This window comes from Lutzomyia longipalpis, chromosome 2 (genome assembly GCF_024334085.1).
Source record: "Lutzomyia longipalpis isolate SR_M1_2022 chromosome 2, ASM2433408v1".
NCBI classification, from domain to species: Eukaryota; Metazoa; Arthropoda; class Insecta; order Diptera; family Psychodidae; genus Lutzomyia; species Lutzomyia longipalpis.
In genome coordinates, this window is record NC_074708.1 from 35,897,978 (window position 1) to 35,925,686 (window position 27,709).

The 27,709-nt window shown below is 35.7% G+C and overlaps 1 protein-coding gene across 2 annotated transcripts in view; it reads left to right on the top strand.

Annotated features, from left to right (window-relative positions):
• LOC129790477 (zinc finger protein ush) overlaps nucleotides 1-27,709 on the top strand; it is a 96,590-nt gene that overhangs the window by 29,160 nt on the left and 39,721 nt on the right. Inside the window, exon 1 of one of the 2 annotated variants that reach the window (XM_055827974.1) lies at nucleotides 19,332-20,112. The exons of the other annotated variant lie outside the window; for it this stretch is intronic. Coding sequence (XP_055683949.1) covers nucleotides 20,040-20,112 — 73 coding nt within the window. The 5' untranslated portion in view covers nucleotides 19,332-20,039. Of the gene's footprint in view, nucleotides 1-19,331; nucleotides 20,113-27,709 lie in introns of those variants that run through there. 2 annotated transcript variants of the gene reach the window in all.

Below are 27,709 nucleotides of genomic sequence, written 5' to 3' on the forward strand. Positions count from 1 at the left end.
GAAATCCAACTAACACACATTTTTGGCATGTTTACAACCATTTCCACTCCATTCCGAAATAATGTGTGCAAGAGGACTCCCCTGGAGGGTTTGGGGCCCACACTCACCCTCCACATAAGAAAGCTCTCGAGAGCTCTTTAGGTTTTCGATGTAGGAATGAAAATTTCTCAACCGTAAATGAAAATTTCACTTCATATCACTCCTCAAGTATTTTTCCAGGTGTTAAATTCATCAAGACTTCTTTTATTTCGCGCCCCATGAGAGGCGTCTCTCTGCCAGCTTGTCTCAAGCACCTGTGAAAAGTGAAAAATTTCATGGTTCACCAAATTCTTTTTACAGAAAGAAAGAAAAAGAATCTCACAGAAAATTAAGCCCTTGTTGTGCCTTTTAAATTCAACTCAACGGCTAGTTTATTACGCTCAATTACCAATTTCATTATTTTTCTCCCCCATACATCAAGTTTAATTTTTTTTCTTAATTAAATTCACACATTTTACACTTCTTCTTTTACTTTTTCATTAATCGTCCATATGTGTTTAAAAATTCTGATCTTGAAGATTTCAGGCATTTAACCGTTTTGTGGGTATTTTGGAATGAATTAAACGTTATTAAATCAAAAATAAATAATTTTTTAAAAGAAATTTTAATTAAAATTTATAGCTTTGATTTAAATTGGTCATAAATATTTTTGATTTAAACTTTCAAACATTTAAAGAGATCAAGACAGGGGTAGAGAAAAAAATTCTTAAGCTTCCTGACAAGCTTCAGAAGCGCAATGAAATTTTCCAAAATTCCCTGAAAAGTTGGAAAATCCTTTGGGAAAATTCGACTACCTATGGAATCCTCTTTTGTATTCAAAAATCGGATCAGAAAAACAATTTTAGTGTATACCACAAAATCGTAAGTTGTTTGTGTGATTTGGTGCGTCTTGCTGCATATTTTATTGTGGCCATTAGCACTGTGTAGGGAAGAGAGGGGGAGAGGAAAAGTGCCTGTGTGCAGAGATATGGGCACATTTCAATGGAAGTATACATAGCATTTTGTAATTTCATTAAATCCTTTATAGCATTTTCTTCTTCCATTTATTTCCTGTACTAAATTCATTCCCGGGAGCTTTTTTGCCACGCTCCCGGGGCTATAATACATAGAACATTCAGCATTGGGAAAATTAGTATGTTAATTTGGGTGTGTATGTGACGGTTATTCTCTGAATTGTCACATAAACATGAGCATATCGTTGAATAAATTGCCCATGGGGTGGTTGAATGGGTTGCGCATAGATTTTTCTTAGGGTGTGGGGGTGGTTTCTTGGCATTTTTTATTCTGCTTTTCTCCTCGTTGGACTCCTTGACTGACACGAAGAGTGATTTCGATATGATTTCCCATGACAGACGGACAGTTTTTTTCTCTTCTCATCCTTTGACCATCCTTTGGCGTTGGAACATGCGGGAAAATTTCTTTTTGCAGTGAGGGAGATGTTGTGCTGGAATTTTTTTTCACCCCCACACATTTTTCTCTCGAGTGTCGCGCACTATCAGAATTTTTAATTAACGCACCACTGAATTGTGACAAAAGAGGTGTCCTGTCGTGTCCTGTTCACAATCGAGACGCTGAATGAATGTATTTTTAATTTTGCTCGACTTTTTTTCCCCATCATTCCCCAACCCATCATCTCTATATTCCTTTTTTTTTCAACCCGCCAAACACCCCGTGTGCTCGATGTGCAACCCCTGAGGGGGTGGATGGGGTGAGGTTGGGAATTCGATGTCGTTTTGGTTCACAGGCGCTGTGTGTATAAAAATTTTTACAGCCCTCAATGCGGAGAGTTGGCTTGAATGAAAAGTGATTTTTTCGTCGTTTTGCTATTTTATTTCAGCGACTCACCCACCCCCAACGCGCGAGTGTCCTCGTGTGCATGATGCCATTATCACATTGACACATGCGGTCCTGGACAGCTGTGATAGAGCTGGATTCAGAGACTGAACTTGGGGAGATTGCCCAGCAGCGCTTAGGGGGGTGACGTGTGGGTTCTCACGTGATTTTTTTTTAGTTCTCTCCTGAACCCTGCATTGCAAATCCCACACTCCATCCACCGCCAATTGCACACGGGGACATGTTAATTTTTACCACTCTGTACGCGAGCATGATCGCTTAATTCGCGACTTTGCTGCGACATTTGGTTTTTTTTGCAACAGAGAGGAATTTAAATATGAAAAATGGCTTTTTTCCAGGCTTTTCAATGTACTTTTGCAATGCCATGGAGTGCGGTGATTAAGCCGAAATTTTAGCTAGGCTGAATACAGTTGGTGAAATTTAAATAGGTCCACTCAATTTTTGATAGCATTTTGGTCAAGCGATTTTGGAAATCTGAACCAAAATTAACTAAAAATCATAGCCTAGATCTTTTTACATTAGAATATGTTCAAATGGTTCACAATATTTTGATCCTAAAGTGGTGTTTGGCAAAAATCCAGGGGGTATCCGACTCTTGCCACTCACGGTGCACTTCATGCCACTTTTTCATTGCCACTCTTGCCACTCTTGCCACTCGCGGTGCAGTCTCGCAGTACATTCTGGGCATAGTCGGTTACCCCCTGCAAAAATCTGAAAAAAGCCACAAAATAAAACGAAATTTAAATAGGTTCATTTGAGTTTTTGAACATATTCTAATGTAAAAAGATCTAGGCTATGATTTTTAATTAATTTTTCTTCATGTTTCCCAAATTGCTGGACCAAAGTTCTAGCAAAAATTTGAATGGTCCTATTTAAATTTCTGCCACTTTAGTTCTTATTGTAAAACTGAAAAAAATTGAAAAAGCTCTAAATAATCATTTTATTTTAATAGAATTTAAATAATTCGACGTTGATTCGTTTAACGAATATTCAGAATATTACTAAATTGCTCGTAATATACAGTCACTACTGTATTTTCAAAACAACTAATAGATAAATGAATTAAATTATGTTTTTTTCCGATTTCTTTTTATAGCTTCTTGAGTTTTTTTTTTAGTATACAGGTAATCCTTTGAGCTACCTGTAACCTTGACACGTTTTGAGTATTTTCTGCAATCTTTCAGTGATATCCATTTCACGTGTTGTGTTTGATTTTAAATTCAAATGCGACACACCAAAGAGATGCCATAATAATAAAATCTTAAATGCCAATTCGTAAATTATATTCTTAGACGTCATAAAATGTTCTCGCACATGCATATCGCGGTTTGAGCAAAATGCATCTCCCACCGTGATCAATTAAATTATATATGTATATAATTTTATTATTTTTTACATAGATGGAGACTTTTAAGAGATTTTCTTTTAAATCTCGCGCGATTTATCGCATTGGTCGTTGAATGAGATCATATAGGGTGATTGGGATTAATGGGGGATGACGATGTATGTGGTGTTATGTATATATTTGTTATGAATTTAATACAAATGCATATAGGTATGGTTTGGGATTTGTAGCTTTGGATTTTATGTATATGCTAATATGTGTACATACATAGTGGAAACAATGTGGCTTTGATAGCGTTGATAAGCATTGGAGTGGAGCATTAATTCACGCCTCTTGGGATGTGTGTATTTCCTCAATCTCCTGCATAAATTTCTACGGTCGATTGAGGTGCAGAGGAAGAAGTTATTCAGGCGGATTCCATGTTATGATTGCACACCGTGTGCATTGGTATTTTGCAGGGCGCGAGATGCAGTGCGGGGTACACCTCTCTCACTCTCTTTTACCTTTGCAGAAACCTCTTTAGATAGTGTCTCCCCTGACATCGTCATCTTCACTCCAATAATAATCAATAATATAAATTGCGAGTCGGCAGAGCTGCGTGCTTTGTATTTTATTTCTTAATATTGTAACGGCCGGCGCGTTAAAATAAATTCAGGTTGAGGGGGATAATGCTGGCCGCATGTAAAATGGAGATAAATTCCCGATAAATGGGAGATAAAAAGGCACTTCGGGTATGAGACGGATGGGATATGGGGTCTCCACCACACACTCTTCTCTCATGTCTCTTTTGCCACATAGTCATGCTTTTGGCATCTCCGGGGCCTTCTTTGGGTACCTACATCAATAAAAAAAAATAAAGAAAATAAAAAACACACACAAGAAGCCCCCATGAGACCGTCGCTGCGAGCCACAAGAGATAATGGGCGGCGCCAGCTTCATCGCGACCAACCAATCGTGGCACCCAAACCTCCGCGGAGATTCCGACACTTTATCCGCACCACATGAGAGATTAATCACAAAATGCTCCATTCACTCCGCCAAAAAAAAGGGGGGACAAACATGTGTCCATTTTGCATAAGATTCCCCCTGTGGCAACCACGTGACACGATGGTCACTGTGGTGTGCCCCGCAATGATCATCATCATGTGCACGATCACTCACGATCGGGTCGGAATGTGCGGTGGGCGAGGAGAGTGGAGCACGGGCGAAGAAAAAGAAGAAAAAAGTTATATGAGAAGTGTCACGATATCTTGTCTACCAATTTATATGAGAAAGCTCGGCGGTGTGACAGGAATTTTAGTCTAATCTCCTCCGGCTGGAGTGCCACTTAATGGGGAGGATCGATTACCCCGGAGCCCACAGAGAGACTTCAATATTCACACAAGAAAGAAACCGCCATCGGACCATAGATCGCATAACACTCAATCACCATTTTCGATCACTTCGCATTTATATATGGAAGTTCTATCCCCTCATCGCAATGACTCAAAAATATTTTCGCTCTCTTGGAGGACAAAAAATTATATCTTTGTCAAATTAATGGATTGAAAGTCAATTTATCAAACACCTCTATCGGAATCAATATTTTGAGCGGGTTGACTTGAAAAAAATTGCATCTCCCAGTCTTTGGCTATTAAGTCTGTGCCAAAAAAATATGAGTTCAATAAGTGGGTGAGGTGGAGATTAACATTTAGAGAAAATTGCCCAAGCTCGAGGAAAAAAAGCCGATAAATTTAAAGTATAGGTAATATTTTTTGTAAGATATTCTTTATATGATATATTGAGCAATAATTTTTTAAACCATTTTTTGTATCAATATGAATAATGTAGAAGGAAATATTTGAGTTAATAATAGTGTAGGAAAACAATAAAATAAATCATTAATTTTGGGGTATTCTGATAAAAATCTTTTCTTTTCTTACAATTCGTCAGTTTTAAGATTTTTGGTATTCTGGGAAAAATCTTAGAATTTTTAAATATTGTTTCTACCTTTATTCGTATTTTTAAGGAAAATTACTTTTCCAGGCTTATTCAGAGATCTTTCTGGCTATTTTCCTGAACAACAAATTCATTGTTTTTCTTTTCTAGAACGATTTAAAAACACATATCTGTCAAAATCTTACAGCAATTTTTCAGTTGTTAAAAAAGAAAAGATTTTATTTGATTCTACCCCTTAGTTTTGAGATTTAAAAAAGAAAATTAGAATTTCCAATTGAATTTTCAGATCAGGAAATTTAAAATGAAAAATTCGAAACATCGCTGACATAGGAAGAGCGTCTGATTGATTATTTTGTTTTGTCTTCACTCCTCAAAATTTTATCAACTGAAATAATTTTCATTGAATTCTCTTAAAAACGAAGCATAAAGAACAATTACATACCTACAAAAAGAACAATTTCATACCTACAAAAAAATTATGCTCACCCTTTCAAAGTTACCCCTCCGCAATTAATTTTTGTAATTATATCGCCAAAAATTATAGGTTTTAATTCTTCCCTTTTATCGGGGCTTTTTATTAACTGTCTGGGTCACTGGAAAAAAAAAGAGGTGACGGATGGTAAACGACGCGGGAAAAATCGTTGCGATAGCACAATTATATTGGAAATTATCACCTGGTGGATTGATGCTTCGCTCATTTATTTGTTTTCCATCCCCTCCCCCACGCGAGAGTGGCCACTCAACCACGTGCCCAGGATAGGGGTTGGGCTTCCTTTTTCGGCCTCCGTGGCCCAAATGTTGTTTACGCGGTTGATTGAGAACGGGCGGCGTGTGTTTTTCCTGGTGTTGCCGATGAACAGGGGGTTGATTGTTACTCATTAATAGATTGTCGCATGTGATAGCGTTGTGTGGTGGTAGAGCAGCTACCCCCTTGTGCCATGTGGGTGGTGATAATTTGGTCAAAGTGGCGCAGTGGATGTTTATTTTACCCAAAATTGGGTTAATAATTCGATAAAATGTTATTTCAATATTAGCCCAAACACGGAGACCCCGCACACGACTCGGGGGAAACATAAAGACTTTTATGAGAAGAACTGCATGATTAAGAAATTCTCAAACAACCCCTGGAATTAAAGAAAAAAATCCCTCAAGCCTCAAAATACGATGAATACACATTTTGCTCTCAAAGAATTTTTGGAGGTTTTCCTCAAAATTAATTTATCAGATGGTTGGTCTTTTTCATTTTGTGTAGGTATCACAAATTCGATCCGCTTGTCACCTGTTGCCAGAAATTCCTCTCTCGTTTGCTTTTTCAATGGGGGCTCTCCCACAGCAACAATGGGCTGGTAAAGTGCAAACCAACCCCTGTGTGCAAGCACCCCGTGTAACTCAGGATCGCAACTGCTGTCGCTATTAATACAAAAACCATCCACTATCCCACAACTATTCAACAAAAACATCTAGAATTTATACTATATACATCCCTAGAAAGGTAAAACCAATATAGGAGCAACGAATTTATTTTCAGTCCACCCCTCGAATCGATACAAAAGAGTGAAAATTAATTTTGGCGCGATTGAAGATAAATTTCCTTCCGTTATGGATCTGTCGCTTTCCTCTCCTACCCTGAGCCACCCAATTCTGCTCCTGCTGTTAGTTGCACAGAAAAGAGAGGGGAAAAAAAGAGAACAAAATATTTGAGCCATAGAAGAGAATTTTTTTTTCCAAAAGATTTTCACCTTTTCTCAGCGCAATGGCGGAAAATGCCACACGGATAGCTCATCAATATTCATTGAAAAGGATTTATGAATGGTTTTATAAAAATTATAAGAAAATAAATCACAAACCTGTCATTTTTATCATTTAATATTCTTCACAGCTTTAGGGCTCAATCTTCTCATGGGGAGAAGAAGAAATTCATCAGATTGACTTGCAAGAGGTGTATCAATTTGATTAGAAAACTTTTGAAGGGAAGAAAGTTTTTTCTTACTAGAAGTATCTTTTATTAAAGTTCTATCACTATTTATGGCTCAGAATTTTTCTAATGATTTTTAATAGATTAATATATTTAACAGATTTTTTGTAATAAATTTTTACAAGCTGTTTCTGAAATAATTTTGAAACATAATTAATTCTTGAACCTTTTATTCAAGGATATCCTTCGCTATATATAACGATCATAGCGCTACGACATCTATCGGGTATTTATAAGTAAACTACCGCCATCTTTTGAGAAAATTTCATCATATGGCTAAGAATTCCTACAATTTCTCTGATTGATTTAATCTTAGGAGGTTTAAGCAATTCCTGAAAAGTAAAAAAAAAATTATTCTTGAATTTTGTGGCGATCATAACGATCATAAAAAAACATAAATTGATAAACCCTTTGCTATTCTGGGTCATATCCTTTTTATTCTTACTGCAAGTTGAGAGACATTGTGAGAAAAATATAGAAAAGAATTTAATTTTCATGAATAAAACTGACTGACAGATCCTGATGATGAAAGTTACATTTTCAAATACCGATTTTGCAACTTTCTTCTGTGACTTCTTTTGCACATAACATGGAGAAAATTCATCATTTTCTTGTGCACGGATTCTTCATGTCAGCAGATCGTGGGTCCGGAGCTGTCCAATATCTGTTTGGCTGGCGGTATGAGATTTGACGAAGGACGCTATCGTATCCTTGCAGACACAGTGTCGCCCAGATTCGTTAGGGTTTCTCACTCACTTTATATTTAATACACCAAACAGCACCCAGACACTTTCCGGGAAAACCCCCATAGCGCCACCACTAGCATTTTGTGTGGAGCAGTAGGGGGTGGGTTGGCTTTTATATCATCTCCGTCATCGTGAATAATATTTCTGACTGTGAAATCGATGGTGAAGAAGCAAGGATGGGGGCAACCCCATCATCGAGAAGATTGAACGACAAGTGTGACATTGTCACATGTATTCCGTGTTATATTCTGCGGGAGAGAGACACCTCGCTTGAGCTTCCAAACATCGCCTCCAAACCACCCCCTCCGCGCCCCAACACCGGAATAAGGGATGAACGGCGAATGGGGTAAGCTGCTAAGTACACAAAATGTGGAATTATTACATTGTCTAACGTGGAGAATCAATCTGATATCGAAGGCATTATTGATATTTGGATAGGCTCTCTGCCTGTGTTTGCCTTTTCTTCCGCCATCCTTTTGCCACTCAAAAGTTTCCCTTTTCCACACACATACACAGCGATTTTCATCCCCATTCAGGAACGCATTATTCAATTTCCAAGGCTTTTTTTCGGAAAGCCCGGAATGTGTTTTGAGATATGCGGAGGATGCGCTGCCGGATACAAATTCTTTTTATGGACAGACTATAGATAGGGTTTAGAACAATTCATAAATCGCCTGCCAATGGGGCCATTTTGAGGATGAAAAATGGCTTTGATTTTTGAATTCATGATTGGGAATTTTTTCAAATGGGTTTAGGGTTGATTTTCATGCGCATTTAAATCAAATTTTAAAAGAAAAGTAAAAGTTTGTAATTTTTAAACCAAAAGTATTCAAATCAAAGGTTCTAAAAGTTTATTTTAAGGAACTTTGATAGAATAATTAATAAAATTTTTGATAAAAAGTAAAAATTGAATTTTTTTACGTCTAATTAAAAAAAGTATTTAAACACCCGAAGGAGAAAATAAAATTAGAATTAATAAAATTGAGAAAATACTTAATTTTCAGAAAATAAAATCATTGTAAAATTTATTAGCCAAAGATCTCTCTCTTTTACGGTGAATCCATCATCCACCCACAACATTATGATGGAGGAAGGAATCGTAGTGCAAATTTCCGTGAAAACCAAAAGGGGAAAACTTTAAATTTCCATCGTATTTCTTATCATGTTAGTGAGAAAAAAAAGGAACATCGCACCCACCCCTCTGCGCAAAAGTCTTCGTATAGCACCAAAAGCGAGGGAGCTTGAGGCAGGAGACTCCATGCCACCCAGCTTGGTGCAATGTAGCGGATAGATAAAGCAGATTTCTATTTTATCCACTGCTCAAAACACCATACAGCATGTGTAGTGCTATGGTATAAATGTAATAATAAAAGACACTCATTGCTGAAAGATGCGGAGATGACGGCGCTAACCCATCCTCACTCACATCTCTGTGTGGGGAGACGTCAGACCCCATTTGGAGACTCTTGGCTGGTACACGAGGAAGGGGTTGGTGGGTGGGATGCGGAGAGGAGAGAGTGACACTATTATTGCGATCGTGCGGAAGACTGATAAGGCTCTCCTCATGACACGTTATGCACTTCCTAGACGCAATTTCAAATGAAATATTATCACTTTTCTAAGCATAAAATCACACACACAGCACTCAACCCTCACCCACCCCCACAATACTCTACAGGGGATGGTGTGGTGGCCCATCGAACACGCAAACACTCCATTCTATAACGTGTGCAATTATTTATGCCTCTTCGGGGGTGAATCAATTTCCCCTGAAAACAATTTTCACACATTTATTACCCAATGATGGGAAACTCGCAATGCGCACCAAGAGGAAAAAAATAACTGGGGCTTTGGTGTTGAATTAATTTTATAAATTTTTGATCCCATAAAAATGGGATGTTGTATAAAATATTTGTAAAATATGCAAATTATCGTGCATTTTGAAGACAAATTGGTGCGAATTGACCAATAAAATTTGAAAAATTGCGCATTATTCATTTAGAATTGCAAATACATTCCCCTAATGCTATATACAAACATATTAACAGGCTATTGTAAATTCGTCACTTTTGTACATTTAATCACTATTTTTGTTTCATTATTTTATTTACAAATTTACTATTATTTTATAATTTACTAGTCAACCCGAGCCCCCAATCACGTGTGAGCAAACTCCATTTTAAGCTATAAAAGGTGGGCGTATATTAATAGGGGGGATGAATAATACGGTACCCCGAGAAATTCTAAAAATAAAAAAATCCCGTTATCTGACCCTTCAGCAGGTAGAAAATGGGAAAAAATCAATTTTTCTGTGGGGGCGCTATAAAGGGGGGTTGGGGCGGAATCCCATATAGCGCTTGCAACTCGTATTGACCCCCTCTACCCCCATACCAAATTTCATCAAGATCGGCCCAGCCGTTTCGGAGGAGTTCATGTGCCACAGACAGACAAACAAACATTTTCAGCTTTATATATTAAGATTGTTTCCTATTACATTGATAGATATTTAATTGATAAATTTGGAAAATGATAAAAAGTTAATTGAATTTTTGGTCTAATTGTATTGTTGGGTGATGTTTAATTAATATCTCTAGCTAGATGGCAGCACTTGGAGGTTTTCTAAACAATAGATGACGCTTTTCATAAATATTAGAATTGATTTAATAAATTCCCAAACTTAATTTACATTTAAGGTCTCGCAATTAAATAAAAAATTTTTCTTAACATCCAGTAAAAATATTGATAAAATAAATATTCTTAAGTAGGTACTGTATAAATAAATAAGCGCCATCTAGTGATTATTTTTTTGCGGAATTTTAGACAAATTTAATTTTTTTGACTTATGAATTTCTTTTTCTGCTATTTCTCTTGAGAATTGAAAGAGTTAGAGTTAGAATTCATATTCAAAATATAAAAAAAATAAATACTCAATAGATGGCGCAAGTTTGCATTACTATATCTATTTAATACACAACGTTGTAGATTAAAAAAAATCATTTCAGGCAGATATTTAAGAAAAGCTTCCTAACTTTTGCACTGCAACATAATCCACAACCACCTTAGTGCAGTAAATTGATACCACAATGGTCGAGGGGGCGGAAATTGTGCACGAGGATGGCGAAAGAAGAAAAAAAAACTGCCAGGAAGTCGTATTGAGTTATAAAATTATCAATCGTTTCATATCTCCAGAAGCGCACTCGAAATGTGCCAATTCTGAAATTATAACAATATCCGCTCATCCTCTTCAGAGAACCACACATTGGATACGTTGCAAAAAATGCTGACTTGCCGAGGAGTGCACCGCACAGTTCAAGGGGTTGGCAAAAGGGCCGTCGAGAGATGGGATAATTTTCACCCACAATGAGTACTTGGGCGCACCCACGCCCATGCCCCCGTTCGAGGGGTTAATGTTGGTCATTCCCCATCTGCTAAGCATCCTCTGGTGGGGGTGTTTTCTCTCCCAGGGACGTGTCTCGTGGTTTTATTGATAAATCTTCCACACTTATAAGTGGTTTTCTTCATTTTGCACCACCCTCTACATTCGCAACATACTTTCATATCCTGTCGATAATTCCTTACACTTGAGCTCCCTTTTTGCAGCCCCTATCCGATTTAGCGCGTACTATACTTCTACCTCTAACGAGGCTACCTCAGCTCATTGCTTGGAAATTAAATTCATTGAATACGTGCGTATAGTTTTAGGAATTGTTTTTTTTTTTAAATCTATTAAATACGTTTTCTCTGTGAATAAAAAAATTCAACACATTTAAAAATGTTTCACCAAGTCTATTTAAATAACAAAAAAAAATCTTTAGCTTAACGTCCCCAGAAGGGGTAAAAAAAGCTCCTACAAAATATCTAAGAAATCCTTATTTATCCACAAAATTATCCTTGATTATTTCAATTTATAAATACTTAAAATATTTACATTTACTTTAACCCTCCGTATACTATGAGGGGTAGGTGACAGACCCCAGAGCTATATTAGTTGGTGTTTTTTCAAATTATTACGCTTTAGTCACCTACCCCATAGTAGGCGCGTAAGGTTTTGGTCGCAGTATACGGAGGGTTAAATACTTCTAAATAAATTTAGAAACGTCTCTAAAATTTCTTTAAATCCGCAAAAAACCAATAATCCGTTTGAAAATCCAATTAATTCCTCAAACAATAATTTTTCCTTTTTATAAATTAATTTTCCTATCAATTGAGGGTACGGAGGGTACACTACTGTATGAAATATTAGAGAGCTCTTAGCAAATAGAAAGTGAATCTACATTAAAAATCTTCAAGGATTATTTGAGACAGGATATGCTGCGGAAATGAAAATAATATTCCAAAATGCAAAGTGTGTGTGTGTATGTAATCCGAAATGAATCAAATTTAATTTATTCACAATAATATGTAGCGAAAGAGGGAGAGAGCGGGTGGGAGGATTTCCCACCCACTTTGCACAGCAGCAAATTGTGGCACATCGTGAGGGGGTGGTGGTTTTGCGCCATGATAAATGGCGAATGGATGAGAAATGAAGGGGTTTGGATGTGCTCTCAATCCCGATAAATTCGTCTCGGGTGATTGCTATCGCAGCTGCAGTTCTCTAATCTTGTCATTCCTCCCCCAAGCACCGAGTATTAAGAGAGGAGAATCATCAGGCGGGAGATCATTTTCACTCTATCAGGGATCATTGTGATATGGGGGTGTTATGGATGGGGGTTTGAGGAGAGGGTGATGGGCTTTGTCTTCGTGCAATTTCGAAGATTCCGAGGATGAAGGAGATGCTTTTAATGATGTCTTGTCGTAAAGGATTCTCTCTTCTTACAGGTGAAAATCACTCGAGTAATGTCCCGTCGTTACTTAATTCTCATGTACATTGTCGCTGTCAAGCCATCAAGCTGAGAATGGGGTGGGGTTGCTGAAAGAGATGAAGAATGTCAAACTACCCCCAAGTTGGGTAGTACAAAAGGGGGAGGTGGGATGGAAAATGAGGTGATATTTTCTCTTAAATCTCTACGAGGAAAATTCTCTGCGCATCCCTGGGAAGTTATCGCGTTGCCAGTCGAACAGTTCGGCATTAAAATTTAAAGTTTATATATTACAAACTTTGAGCTTTTCGCGATATAAAACACTCACACGCCACCCCCGCGATTCCACGGATTTCCCGACTCTTTGTACACACCCCGCAGGTGCCCGCGACACTGCATGCACCATCCTCACACCACTGAATGAGATAAATTTCCCTTCAATGGAAAAGAAGAAGAAGGAAAAAAAAAGATCTCATTTTATTATCTCCCGGCGTGCGCGTATTTTCCTTCACCTTCATACCGAAAAGCCATGGGGAGAAGGAATAAATAAATTATTTAAAATACTATGCTGTGGAATGTCATAGAGAGGAGCCAAAAAAAAATCTTGATGGTAACAATGGAAAATTATGAGAAAATGAGACAGAGAGGGTGGCTCCCCATATGATAGCGAAGGGTAGATAAGAAATTTTGGTGTGTATATGAAGAACAAAATTTCCCCATGCCAAAAATAAGCGATTTCTGCTGGATTTTACTACGCTCCACCCACCCTTAAATTCCCATATATAGATACATAATGTAATTTCTTTAGGATATGCTAGATAACTGAATTTGATTGCCTAACACATGGGTGTACAGAGAGGGTGTATATAGGTATCAAAATATTCACCCCTTTGTTGTCTAACTGAAAAAGCTATTGAATGAATTACTAAAACATTTTTTATGTTAACACAAAAGGGTTAAAAATTTTAAGAATTAAATAAGTCTGATTTTTAAATTATTTTTCAAACTTTTCTATGATTATAAAGATTTTCTTTTCTAGTCCTAATTAATTTAATTCCAATTAAAACTTCTATCACAGCTACTCATTGCTACTTTCATTGTATTGAATATTATTCATTATTCAGCATAAAAAAACATAAAACATTTTGCAGGCTATGCAAAGGCCACCATCAACCAATTTCATCCCCAATAAATACAAAAATTAATTCCACAACCAATATATGAAATTGATGAATACAAGTTAATCCCTGCACTTTACTTTTGCTCTCTTCTATTCAATTTTCCACCCCTCATGACCGATTCCGTGGCGAAAGGAACCCTCACTCTCTCGATCTTCCTGAGGGGTGAAGCAATGCCCATGACCAAAAATCAACCCCTAAATACGTCTAATGAATAAAATCCAGCGCGTGAATTTGCTACAATGTTTGAAAAAGGAAAAAAAAATGTTAAATATCTCGCGGTGAAGTTTTCACTTTCGTGGATCGTTATGTATATATTTTTGGTGTGGTGGAGTGCAAAAGGAGGAAAATGGGACGATTGTGGGGGTTAGGAGAGGGTGTTGGTTGTTCTCATCGCATGGTGAAACTAAACACGCTGTGGAAGGTTCTTATTCGCCGCTAGATTTGTTCTACGATAGTCGCATGGCAACGTGGGTGGTGGCGACTGATAACAAACTATATCGGTTCAACATCCGTAGGGGATGATTTTCGATTTGTTCGCTGTGTATTAAAACAGGATACACAATTCTGCTGATATTTCACTGCGGAATCCCCGTCAGTAGCGAAAATTTACGTTTCCATCTTCATTTTTATTTATTTATTTTCTCTTTTTCCTCCATCGTACCACACCATGACCGTTAATTCAAAGGGAAAAATGTCCTGAAAGCGCCCTGAAAGGAATATTTCTTTTAGTTATTTAAATTCTGTACAAAAAGACTTTGTAAGTTTGTGGGGAGGAAGAAGGAAAAAAAATGAAGAGTTATCCCCTAAAAAGCTCGGGGTAAGCGAGTTAAATCTCCCTCCTAAACTTTCTATAAATTAAAACGTGTACACGGTATATATGCGGATACGTATCCGAATTTGTGAGAGAAAGCTATATTTCCTTATCTCGGCGCTCCAAGCTAATGCAGCTTCAGCGTTTGGGCTCCCTTATCGCTTTTCATCAATCAGAAATTCAACGATAAGGGTTGTAGTCGCGCGGACTGAGCGCCAAAGTAGGGCGAGATGGGGTGGCTCCGATGGGGGTTGAGAATGGTGTGTGAGTGAGACACACTGTGTATAAGCATTGCCGTTTATTCCCAACCAAACCAAAGTCGAGATAACATACACAGACATTTCTGCCTCTATGCGATTAGGGTTGCAAAATTTCCCTGATCTGCTTTACGATGGGGAATAAGCTGAAAGAAATGAAAATTTGAGAAAATTTTAGCATTTAAAGTGATTTTTTTTGGTTTAATGAAATATTTGAAATTAAATATTGGGAATGTTTCAATAACTTAAATTTTTTGTAATATTTTTGTACTTAATATAAAGTTTTTTTTTATTTTTTTGAAAACATTTTGGAATTTTTAATTAAAGGACAGTTAAATAAAATCTAGGGAATATTTCAGTATTTTAAAGAAATTTTGAGAATATGTCAGTTACATTTAAAAACTAAGTGAAAAAAAATTAATTATTTACTTTCGAATTATTCTTTAGGCGGTTTTTAAAAAGTTTTGAAACAGGTTAAAAAATTGAAAAAAAAATATGATACAAAGTTATAAACTTTTTCAATAAATTAAAATTAAACATTAAATTTAAAAAATTAAACATTAAACGTTTGATTTTTAAAACAATAAAATAATATAAAATTATTAAGAATCCTAACAAATTCCCTGTCAATATACAGTTTTGCTGAAATTCTTTCTAGAAAAAATGTATCAAAATTCAGGCAAAATTTACAAATAATTTTTTAAGTCATTTTTTATTTATCAAAAATTGATTATTTATTAGGAAAACTTATTTTTTTTAGAGTTATTTAATATTGAGCCTTATTCAGCGACTAAGAAACCCTATAAATTCGCTTAAAATCTTGAAATTTCAGTACAAAATTCAAAGATTTCAAGAATTTCTTGGTCTCTGAATAAGGCCCATTAAATTAAATTCCTTTTAAAAAAAAACAATTAAATTTATTTTTAAAAGAAGATTTTCCGTTAAAAATTAAACAAAAATTTCACTTCGTCGCGATTATTTCCGTTGAACCCTTTTGAAAAATTCTCAGCAAGTTTTCCACGTGGCTCTCCGGACATGAGAGGCAACCCTGCACCACTCACAGGGCGAGCAGAAATTGTTGATCGGACCAAATGATAAGGGAGTATGGTTCTTGCGATAAGGAAACTCACAGTATATGGATTTTTTCCTCTCTCACTCACTCCCAGCCATCGGAGAATGGGGAATAAAGTCGAAGAGCTTGGTGTTTGTGGACTCTTGTATCGCCACATTGAATTTTCTGCTGGGCCACCAACCACCATCATAAATAAATGCATAACATTAATACGATGTGGAAGTTTATATATGAAAATTGCGCTGGAGTCCTCCTCCCTCTTCACCTCGTTAAATAAACTGCTGCTGCTTTTTTTTTCGTTACACTTGTGGGTGGATATTTATTGCAAAAGGGGGTGAATCTCAGTGGAAATAAAAAATCCCCATCAAGGTTCATCCTTTTGATGTCAGAGAAGAGGTGATAAAAAATTTCAATCTTTGTGCATTTTTCTCTCTCCTGCAACTATCACAGTGAAAAGTTGAATCGGAAAATCCCATTGGAAAAATTTTTAATAAGTTTTTGGCACTAAATTCCATTGCGAAGGGATTTTCCTTTTAGTGTTGTGAGAGAGAGAGAAAATCATTCGAAGTGGAAAAATATTTGGGTGAAGTGCAGGGGCGATGTGGAGGGAAAGTATTCGGAGTTGTCGTTCTCTGTCTCTCGTCATCCATTTTACTGGCGACGCTGCACACAAGTTGCTATCAGCGAAAGAGATCTAATCAATGCGAAACATCTTACGCTTTGTTAGTTGTGCTCTACGGGCCAAGCGTAAGTCTTATCTCTCTGGATCATTAAGGCTCTTTGGCTCTGACTCTCTTTGTTGCTCACGGGGTGTATGCTACAGTGTATGGCTCGGAAACATGGTACATAAGTAATCGTGGAATTTGCTATTACAAAGAAATAGTTTGAAATTGCTACTAAAAATGCAATAAAAGATTAAATTGATTTTATTTTTAAAATTATATTTTGTTTTATTTTTTATTTTGTCCGAAAATCGGAACCTTGAGATTCTAATTGTCTTATAACTTTTACATAAATAGAGCCTAGAACCTCTCTTCCTAGAAATATGTAGGACTTTTAAACTTCTAAGTCATAGAACAAATCTAGAGAAAAATTCTAGAGATTTTAGAAAAAAAAACTAGATAATTCTTTAAAATTTTTTAGTTTTTTTAACTTACTTTATTATTTCTAGAATTTTTCTAGCAAAAAAAACTTCTGAATTTCTATGAAACCTATAAAAAAAATTTAGTCAATTTTAGAAATTCTAAAACTATCCTAGAAAATTGACCAATAAAACTCTGATGTCCCGGAATTACCTGGACTTCAATATTCCTGAACCAAAAGTTTAGGAACCTATAGTTAAAAAAAATTCGCTACTTAGGTGCGTTCACTGTGAACCTGGTACTGTAGCCATGCTTTGAATACCTAACATTTTGAGAATAAAGTCTCATATACTGGATGATATAAAATTTATGTTTGTATTGTTGGTGCACAGAAGAGGAAGAGATTGAGAAATATCGCATAAAAAAGGAAATTTCATAAAATACCTATTGATTTTTTTTGTGTGTGTGTATGCTACTATGAAAATGTGAAAGACTTTTCGTGGGATTACACCCACACTCTCAAAGAAAAAAAAGGAATTGTTGCAATTTAACTAACTTTGCCTTATCTCTTCTTTTCAGGTAAGACACCACACTTGGCGGACCATTAATCAAATATATTTCACCGAAGGAATGAGATCTTGCGATAAGGGGTGCATGTGACAGATTAGTGAGTGCTGCGAGAAGAATAGTTTTTGTCCATTTTTATCGTATTTCGAGGGGAGATTTTCATGTGCCGAAGGGAGAGGACTTTTTGGCACACCACAGCGGAGAAGGCTCTATCCCATCCTATCTATCCTTGCTATCAAAGTTCCTAATAACAAAGTTTTTGGAGTTTGCTCGGTATCGCATTGAGAGGCGCACATAAACCATTTCCGTGTTTCGTTACATATTGAGTTTATCTTGGCGGATAATGTATTCAAAAGTTTATCTACTGCTTATCTATCGCATGGAATGTTTTTCACTGTATGTGACTCTCACAGTGATATACGAGCTTATCGCGAAATGGGATTTATTGTAATAGTTTTTCCGTCTCTTTTCAATGGGCTCCACACACTCCGGTTCCCCTTCAACGTCCCTCCCGCCCAGACACAGAGCCCAAGACTGTTCACAAAGTTTCATTGTCATTTAATTTTTTTTCTCTTTTCATACAATTTTGTAGTTAAAATTGGTTAAGATCAAAAAAACATTTTTTTAATTAATTTTCTTATTTAAAAATGTTTTTAAAAATCTTCAAAATAAATTAAAAAGTGATTTCTTTACTTAAAATTTCAATGATCCACTAAAAAAGGTAATGGAAGCCACAGTTTAAGAAGAAAATATGTTTAAAAAACTTTTTTTTTTAATTTTCTTTGCAAAATATTAATCCTTAATTTAAATTTAGAATATAAAAGTTTAAGAAAATGAAAAATGCTTTCTAATTCTTTTTACAAAATATTCATTTGAGAAACCAGCTCAAAACTTTTAAAGGCTTACTTCAAAACAATTAAAAACAAAATATTAAAATAAATCAAACCACTTATTTTAATAAATTGTTAAGAAAAATAAGTCTAGAAAGTCGAAATTTTTGTTTAAAATTTTATAGATTAATCAAAATTGCAAATCGGTTAAAAATCGTTTCTGTCACTATAATCCGAGACACTTATTTTGATTTAAGAGGCAAAATTTGTTTTTAAATCTTCTAAGATTTCGTTTAAAAAAAATTAATAATAGAATAATTCGAAGGGTAAATTGTAAAAACGGCTAAGTCGGTTCGGAGCTCAAACAAAGTTAGCCGGTTTAACAATTAAGCCCTCGAATTATTTTTCGATATATTTTTTTCTTCAAGCTCATTGGTTTTCTTCAAAATCGTTAAAATTAAATAATGAACTTTGAAAAAAAGTCAAGCTATATATATTTTTAAATTATATACGTACAATAGGTAATATAGATAATAAAAGAAAAGCACAACAGAAGTTTTCAAACTTTTTGGACACACCATTTTGTGCTGGAAGACGAATACGATATGGCATTTCCCTCCATTTCATGTCTTTGTGTGACAACGCTGAATAATATTTTAATTATTTAAGATATGATGGTTAATTATAACATTTTTCGTTTTCTGCTATTTATATTGTCTCATTTGGAAGTGAACACAAAAAGGAAAATATGCGGGTTTCAATTTTGTCATTATATACAACACCGCGCGCTGTATGACTGGTTGGAAGTTTCTATAAAAATGTAAGATAAAACCACGGAAAATGTGTGGAAAAAATGCATATATATCCATCAAGAGTGAGTGAGGGAGAGAGAGAGAGGGAGAAAAAAGAGTAGATAAGGAATAAAGTGTTATCTGCTCAACAAAAAAAAATAATATTCTCCTAATGTGCCTTTTTGTTAATTTACCCGCACGCTACAAAATTATATATGTATGTAATGCGAGAGTTTTGATAAAGTCAAAGAACTCATTTTGTGTTTTCAAACTGATAGGACTGCAAAAAGAATTTTTTTCCGCCCTCTTACCGCGGATGCCCATCATCCCATAAAATAGACTTATTTATCTTCTCGTTTTTTTGTTCTCCGCGCAGAAGTCTCTTCCTAATCTTATCCACATTTTTTTCCGTGTGAGCAAATTAAGGCGGAAGAGTGTGTGAGAAAAAAAAGTCGCGCATATTATCGTGCATGTGAGAGAGAGAATAATTTTATCGCGGGCACAGTCAAAATATTTAGTTTAGTCGATAAAAATATGCCTTATCTTTGATATCTTCGTAACGTGTTCTCTTTTTGCGTCCCCTTGCGAGGCACCTCGCCTCCCCCCGTGCCACGGGGCTTTTAATCTGGGAATGCACTGAATTGGGTGTGTGAGCTTCTCAAATGTAGGGTGAAGCAGTCGACAGTGAGCCGTTCATGAGGCCATATCGCGTTATTCAATGTGCCGTGAAAATTGTGTGTTTATAGGAGAAAATGTATCCGAAACTCTTTGGATTGCTTACAAGGAAGAAAATACATATGGAGACACCCGTAGATGGCGCCATGCGTAAGTTTAACTGATTTAACCTCAAATAATTTGCCAGAAATTCTTTAAAAACTAGGAAAATCACCTTAAAATTTGAATATTTTCTTTAAAGAATTTCCAAGTAAATTCCTTCGCGTTGCTTTTGTAGAGTTTCATGGTCATTGATTGTCTTCCAGTATTATGTTTCCTTTAATTGAGGTTATGACAAGGCGCAATCCATCACTTAACCTCAAACTAATCACCGCGATATGTTATCATCACTGTGTGCCACACTGAGGGCGCGCATGGCGTCTTTGGTACAACGATGCGAAACAATGATTGAGAATGCAATCTTATTTTATTTATTTATTTTTTTAACTTGAAATGGCAATCAAAGCCTGAGAAATATTTGCGATAGCACAGAAAAATATCCATACTCTCCTTGCCACCACAATCTCCCCATAACTGCCTGATGGAGATGCTTTATCAGTTCGCCTTATCGCCATTTGTTTGAATTTTCTTTTAATTATACATTTATCCATGTGATTCATGAATGCACTGATTGTACCGCCATATGAGCCCCACTTGTGAGCTGAGCTATATACATTACAATCAGTGGATAATCAGGGTAAGGGAATTTCTAATCAGCGTCTGAGAAAATTTCTTAACGCAAATTGCAAAAGGAAGTCCATTGCGTGCTTCCTGCGTGGACTGGCTTATCGCAACATTTTTACTGATATGGAATTATTTCATGTTGGGGGCTTTTAAAATTTGGATAGTGGATATTTTTACATTTTTTTCAGAGCAGGAAATTTAAATATTTTTTTCTTTCGATTGAAAAGTAAAATTGTTGTAGATAAATAGCTAAAGTATGAAAAGCAGTAGAAGCCATCAATCATCATCATGAATGAGATAGAAAGAAATTATTTTTGCAGATGTGAATGCAAATGTATTAACAATTCACAACACTGTTAGAAATTGCAAAAGGAAATAAATTGTATATTGTACACTTTTAATTTCATTTTATGTTGTATTTAAATTAATAAACTTTATTAAAATAATAAATTAGAGCCTGTTTAATTGCATGAAGCATTCATGCAAATGATTCGTAAAAAACTAAAAAAATATAAATTTTCTATGCTTTATGCGTTAATGTAGAGAAAAACGCACAATACTGACGTCATTCATTACATTTATTATTATAAATCATTACAACATTTCTCAACAATAAAGAGATTCTTTACGAATTTCTTTTTGATCTTCTAGGAGATTAAATATCTTAATTATTTCTGCGAATGAGAATCATCTCATACAGCAATGAATAAACTCCTTCAAAATGAATCATTCGATTTCTATCAGTGCAATCTCTTACCGAGTTATTTCAGACAGAGAATTAGCATATTTTTTCCCACAGACAATGTAAGAAGGGAGTGAAAATTCAAACAGATTAATAACTCCGTGGCGAGGAAGGTGATCAAATGACGGAAAAATTTGCAACAATAAACGTGCTTTGCAACACTAAATTGCAGAAACAAATCCGATAACGATGCATTTTGTGCTGTGAACGCAGCTAAATTTGTTGACTCTTCCGCCACGTGGTTGGCACATTCAAAAGAAAAGCTCATTTCGAGGAAAATCACAAATGAGCTTGAATTTTTTTCCCGCTCTCACCCCCTAAAATTCTATGGGAATGTCTGATAAGGAAAAATCAGTGGTTAGACTGTATGTGTGTGTGTGTGTTTGTGGTTTTTCCAACCACCCCCAACGGACACACGATGAGGGTGGCCCCATTGCGAGGGGGGTGATTGTGCGGGGTAGCAAAAGTTGTCCCTCTCTCGGAGTTTGTGTGCAAAAGAAGAATCGTCCAGGTGATAGCGAGAAAATTAATGAGATACCATGTCCAGATAGATCTACACTTTTTCAACATTTTATATTATAAGTTTTCCCCATGGTGGACTGATAGCGACACTTTGTCATTTTAATTATTTCATTTTATCTCAACCCGACTCATTCCATTTCACTCTGAGGGATGGAAGTGGTTGTTTTTTTTTTGAGGGTTTTTATAGATACTAAAAATTGATTGGGATGGTTCAGAGTTGGGATTTTTGTACCAATTTATTTTAAGCTATATATACTACTAGTCAACCCGAGCCCCCAATCACGTGTGAGCAAACTCCATTTTAAGCTATAAAAGGGAGGCGTATATTAGTAGGGGGGGATGAATAATACGGTACCCCGAAAAATTTTTAAAATAAAAAAATCCCGTTATCTGACCCTTCAGCAGGTAGAAAATGGGAAAAAATCAATTTTTTAGTGGGGGCGCTATATAGGGAGGTTGGGGCGGAATCCCATATAGCGCTTGCAACTCGTATTGACCCCCTCTACCCCCATACCAAATTTCATCAAGATCGGCCCAGCCGTTTCGGAGGAGTTCATGTGCCACAGACAGACAAACATTTCAGCTTTATATATTAAGATATGCTATGTTTATGTTGCTACAACATTAAAAAAAATTTCATGAAATATGCGGGAAAAGTTTAAAGGAAAATTAAAAAAAAAAATGTTCAACAGAAATGTCTGAAAATTTTATAGCAGGATTTTGTAGAAAAATTCAATAAATATTTTCAAGCAATTCCTAAGAAAAGGATCTTATTCATGTGTATATGAGAGTTCACCGGGTTCAAGAAATAATTTTTATTTGCATTATCTTTTAGAGAACCAGAAAAAAAGAATAAAAATCGCGAAAGAATTACCATTTTCCAGTCAAATAGAATAAAAGTCAGCAAAGATTAGAGACAAAATGCAAAAATATGCACGGGCTATTCCCAATTTTTAATGTTTTGGCCCATATATGACTGAAGAGTCTCCTTTTCTTTTGTTGTTCCTCATCTATACAATTTAAGAAATCCTTAAAAAAATTACCTCATCATTTTTTAAAGAAAAAATTAAATGAAATAGTTTCTTTCTAATTTTCCACCGACATTTCATTGGATTTTCCCAATAGTTTTTCCATATTGATTAACAATCATTCTAACGGGGCTATCACACTTAAGCTCCAAGTGCTTGAGCATCATAACCTCTATGTGAGTACGAAAGAGAAAACAACGGTATTTCTTCTCGTTTTTTCACATGTAAAATCTTAAGCATCAAGTGCTTAGAGCTTAAGTGGGATAACTCCCTAAGATTTGTAATAAAAAAAATGAATTTATTAAAAAGTTCTCTCAGAGCAATCTTCTTCATTAAACTTAGCGTGGATTTGTAAGAAAAAGCACGATGGGGTGACAAAGATTGGTAAAATGTGATTTAGGGAATACCAGCAGCAGCAGCAAGAAGTAAAGAATGGGTGGGTGTATGAATGTGCTTTCTTGTTCGGATTTGCTACTACACAAATCTATTTAATCTCTCCATCAAATGGCAATTCCCATCCCACCCCCCTAAAATATCACCACAATCTCCCCAAAAGAAACTCACCCCCCGAGCACCGTGCTGCGCGTCTCTTCTGCGGATGGTGGTGGTGGTGGCAAAAAGAAAGACAAGTCGAGATAGATGAGAAAAGAACAAAATAATATCAAGATAATGGGTGTCTTATATGCTTTTGCTTATTCATAAATACAAACTCTCGGTGTATTACACAAAAGTTATTCTTCTCACTCGTTTTCAATGCCCCCAGAGAGAAGACTTCGTCGTTTTCTTTTTTTTTCGGGGGGCGACTCTCCGCATCCACTCAAATCGTGGGAAATCATTTTATTTTCATATCTCACAGACAATAAATTTAATTTATTGAGGAAAAAAACGCAGAAATGCTTATCAGCTTCACCATCATGCACCGCCAGAGCTTTTGTGTGCTATCGTGCAAGTTTCTGTGCTATGTATGGTGGAGCAAATTAGGGAATGTGATTAGAATATCTCTCGCACAAAACGTCCCGAGGGGCCATATCCACAAGGAAAGGCGTCTTTTTTCGCCACACCAGCTGTAACATGAAAAAAAAAGTTGAAGATAAAACTCCTCGACCATGAATTTCTCCATCAAATGTAACATTTTAAATATTTTTTTTGTGCCTTCCATCTCTGCACACGATATCGCGGAAAGCGTCAACGAACGAGCTTATAAATGATGCTTTGTATTCGATTTATCGCGATTTAAAATATTCGCACTGAATTTTTTTTATTCGCAAAACACATGAGAACAGATAATGAAACACGTTCGGAAAAGCCATGAGAGTTATACGAAAATACTACTAAAAGTCAGATATGGAACTATAAATGCAATTTTTATAAACTGAAAGTATTTTTTTTTGTACACAGGGTGTGAGTTATTTTATATTATTATCTTTCTTGTTTTCATTCTAACAAAATTTATATTGAATTGAGTTTATTTAAGATGTAGGGCAAATGAATAAAAATTAAGAATTGTAAAATCAATAAGAGAAATTGCGAGAGAAATAAAAGTAAATGATAAAATGTTACAGATCCTGATCTAAATTAAAGGAACATTAATTTATTAGATTTTTGCTTAAGCAGGGGTTGTTTTGCTGTTTTTCATTCCTTCTGAAATCTCTAAAATCTATAATTTTTATATATTACATATAACTATGAAAACTAATATATTTTATATTCAATTGTTATTAAAATACAACAAAATAATAGTATTGGGGGTGTAGTTTATGTATTTCCGATTTCTTCTTAATTTTTCTTAAACTATTAGTTTATTCTTCACGTTCTTATATTCTTTATTATGTAGGATATTAAACTGCTTTAAATTGCATAATATTTTTTTTTAATTTTCAATTTTTTTAATTTTTCTTGGCTCCTCATTGAACATTTTCTAATAATTTATGTAAGATCTTCATCAAAACAAAGCGAAGTTTCACAAAATTCCGCCATGATCTGTAAATTCTCACATAGCAGTGAGTAAAGAAGTTGCGGAAATGAAGAGGAATATTAATATTATTTCCACGGTAGCACATATAAAAGTTGGCGATTTATTGTTCCCCATTTTGTGAGGCAAACAGTACGAAAATATATAGCACACCACGCGTTTTATGCATCATTCACCAATATAGTTAGTCATATAACGGGGTTTTATCGCGAATTTACGATGTTTGTCAACTAAAATCCGGGGCCAATCGATTTGGTTGTGGATGTGATTTTCAAGTAATGATAAATTTTGCTCCTATATATATGCAGTGGCAATATTAAAACAAAAAGTCACAATATCGTGATTGTTTCCGCGATAAATTTATTTATATTTCATAATAATTATTATGCTTTCAGTGACCATTTCACAGATAAAATAGCATTCAATATATGCGATATTTCCGGTGATTGCGAGGGGGCTTCAACTCGTTCCCTCTCTCTCGCTCTCTCTCTCTCTTTCGTCCAGAATATCCATCAATATATCATCTGGAGCACATAGAAAGCACAAGAAAAATCTGTGGGCGTCACACTGATAAGATGAAACATCCTTGGCTATTTTTTCTTATCAAAAAAATAAAATTTTCGTCTTACTATCGTATGAATTTTCTTGCTTCACAATCGCATGAAGAAATCTATGTGATAGCTTCCGCTAGAAAGGCAGCAGCAAAAAAAAGTTCTTTGCCAAAATATCGTCATTTTCAACCCCCGCTCTATCTCTCAGTGTACTGAGGGAAATTCTCAATGACACTCCATTATCAGTTTATCGGGTACTCGTCCAGTAGCATTTGAGTGATGATTTGATTTGTAATTTATAAAGGCTCTCCATGTTAATCGCATTTTGTGATTTGAAATGGGGCGAGCGTACTGTTTGAATGATAACTTGTTGATATTCGCGGCAGCAAAGCTATTCTTCTGTGTTGGAGAAAGCTCATAAACCCACTTTTTGCATGCCATCCATGAAATAATATTGTGGGAATAAATTAAATAAATTTGAAAAAAACTACTTTTCTGATTTATGTATTTTATTAAAATTAAATAAATAGTTTGTTATTTAGTTATTAAACCTTTAATTGAAGCTGAAATGTATCGTTTTGAATGATTTTTATCGTGAAAATCATAAATATTTAATCGATTATTTGAAGTTAGGAAAAATCTGGGCAAATCTAGACATTTGAAGATCTTTTTAAAAATTCGTAGATAGAAAATAATTGAAAAAATTCTCATTAAATATCTCAAAATTAATTTTACTTATTTCTCTGATTTTTCTTAAATCAAGTATCAAGACGGTAGTAGATGCTAATCGGAATTATCACGATTTTCGAATATTACACAATAATTTTCGCGAAATCTAATTTAAAAATTGTCTAGAATAGTCAATTTCTCAATATAAATTCCTGAAATTTTGCTTTAGAAGTTTTGAAACTCTTTCTTTAATCGAATCCATTCGATTTTTGTAAAAATAAAAACTTTTCATCTCACTTTTAGGCAGTGAAAGTCAATAAAGAAAATTTTCTGAGCGTAATTTTTAAGGGTTAAATGCCAGTTATTTTATTTGATGCATCAATGAAAATATTCACAATTTTGCAATAAAAGACGCTTTAAAAGTGTTTGAATTTATTATTAAAAATATAAATCTTTCAATTAAAGAAAATATTGCGAAATGTTGCAATATCGAAATGCAGAGCTCAGAGACTTGAAAGAAAGGGGTAGTTTTGACACACAGAGACAGCAAGGAGAGGGGAAGCAGGTGGAATACTGTATGTATGTATCAAGTGCAGGAATTTAAGATTGAGGGAGTTATATAAACATTTTGGCGCTCTTGCCGGTATTTTGTGGGGATTTTTGACCGGCAGGAAGAAGGAGGAAGATGCTTTATCTCGAAGTGACATGCGAAGGACAAAGACGTGAATCGCTGTGTTGGCCCTCCCTGTGTCAGTGGGGGGTGGGTGGGTGAGAAAATGTGAAGGGGGTGTGCTTGGGTTGCACACTGCTGTTGCTCTCTCTCTCCCAAAATACTGATGCGGAGTGTGTGATGATGTGGATATATGGATAGAAACGAGAGACGACGGGTTCTTATCAACCACCCGCAGCCAGTCGAGTCTTATCTCATGGATACCACCTCGGCTCTCTCTGGTTACAAGCACACAGAGAATATTTCATAATATCTACACACCCCCGCAACACAATAAACATATATACAACACAGCCACATATATAGACAATTTCAGGCGGCAGAGAGAGAGACCCCTGGTGAAGGGTGCTTTTCTTCTCGCATCGACCCAAAGCATGGGTACCACCACGGCAAAGCCCCGCTAAAATCACCTCCTTGTGCCGCACCTGCAATCGCACCGTACGAAGAATTCAATCTGGTATAATATGGAAAAGAAAGCAATTCGCCCAGGCAAACGTGCGAATCGTGGTTCAAAATAAAATTCACGGTTCAACTGTCGATCAGACGATAATTCAACCATGGTTTGGTTTTTCGATACGTTTCCCTCCTTTTTCACACATCCCACCACAATGTGAGGCAACGCGAGCGGCTCTAATCTGCAATTGGGAAAATTTATATTTATTTTTCGCCACAATGAAAAACAACAATTCACTCAAAAGAGATCCCCACAACTTGGAGGTGCACGACCGCAATCGGTGGTGCTCCTCTGAGACGCAATCAAACGGATGATCTCCTTCAGCGCAAACCTTTTTTTTTCTTCTCTCCCTCAAC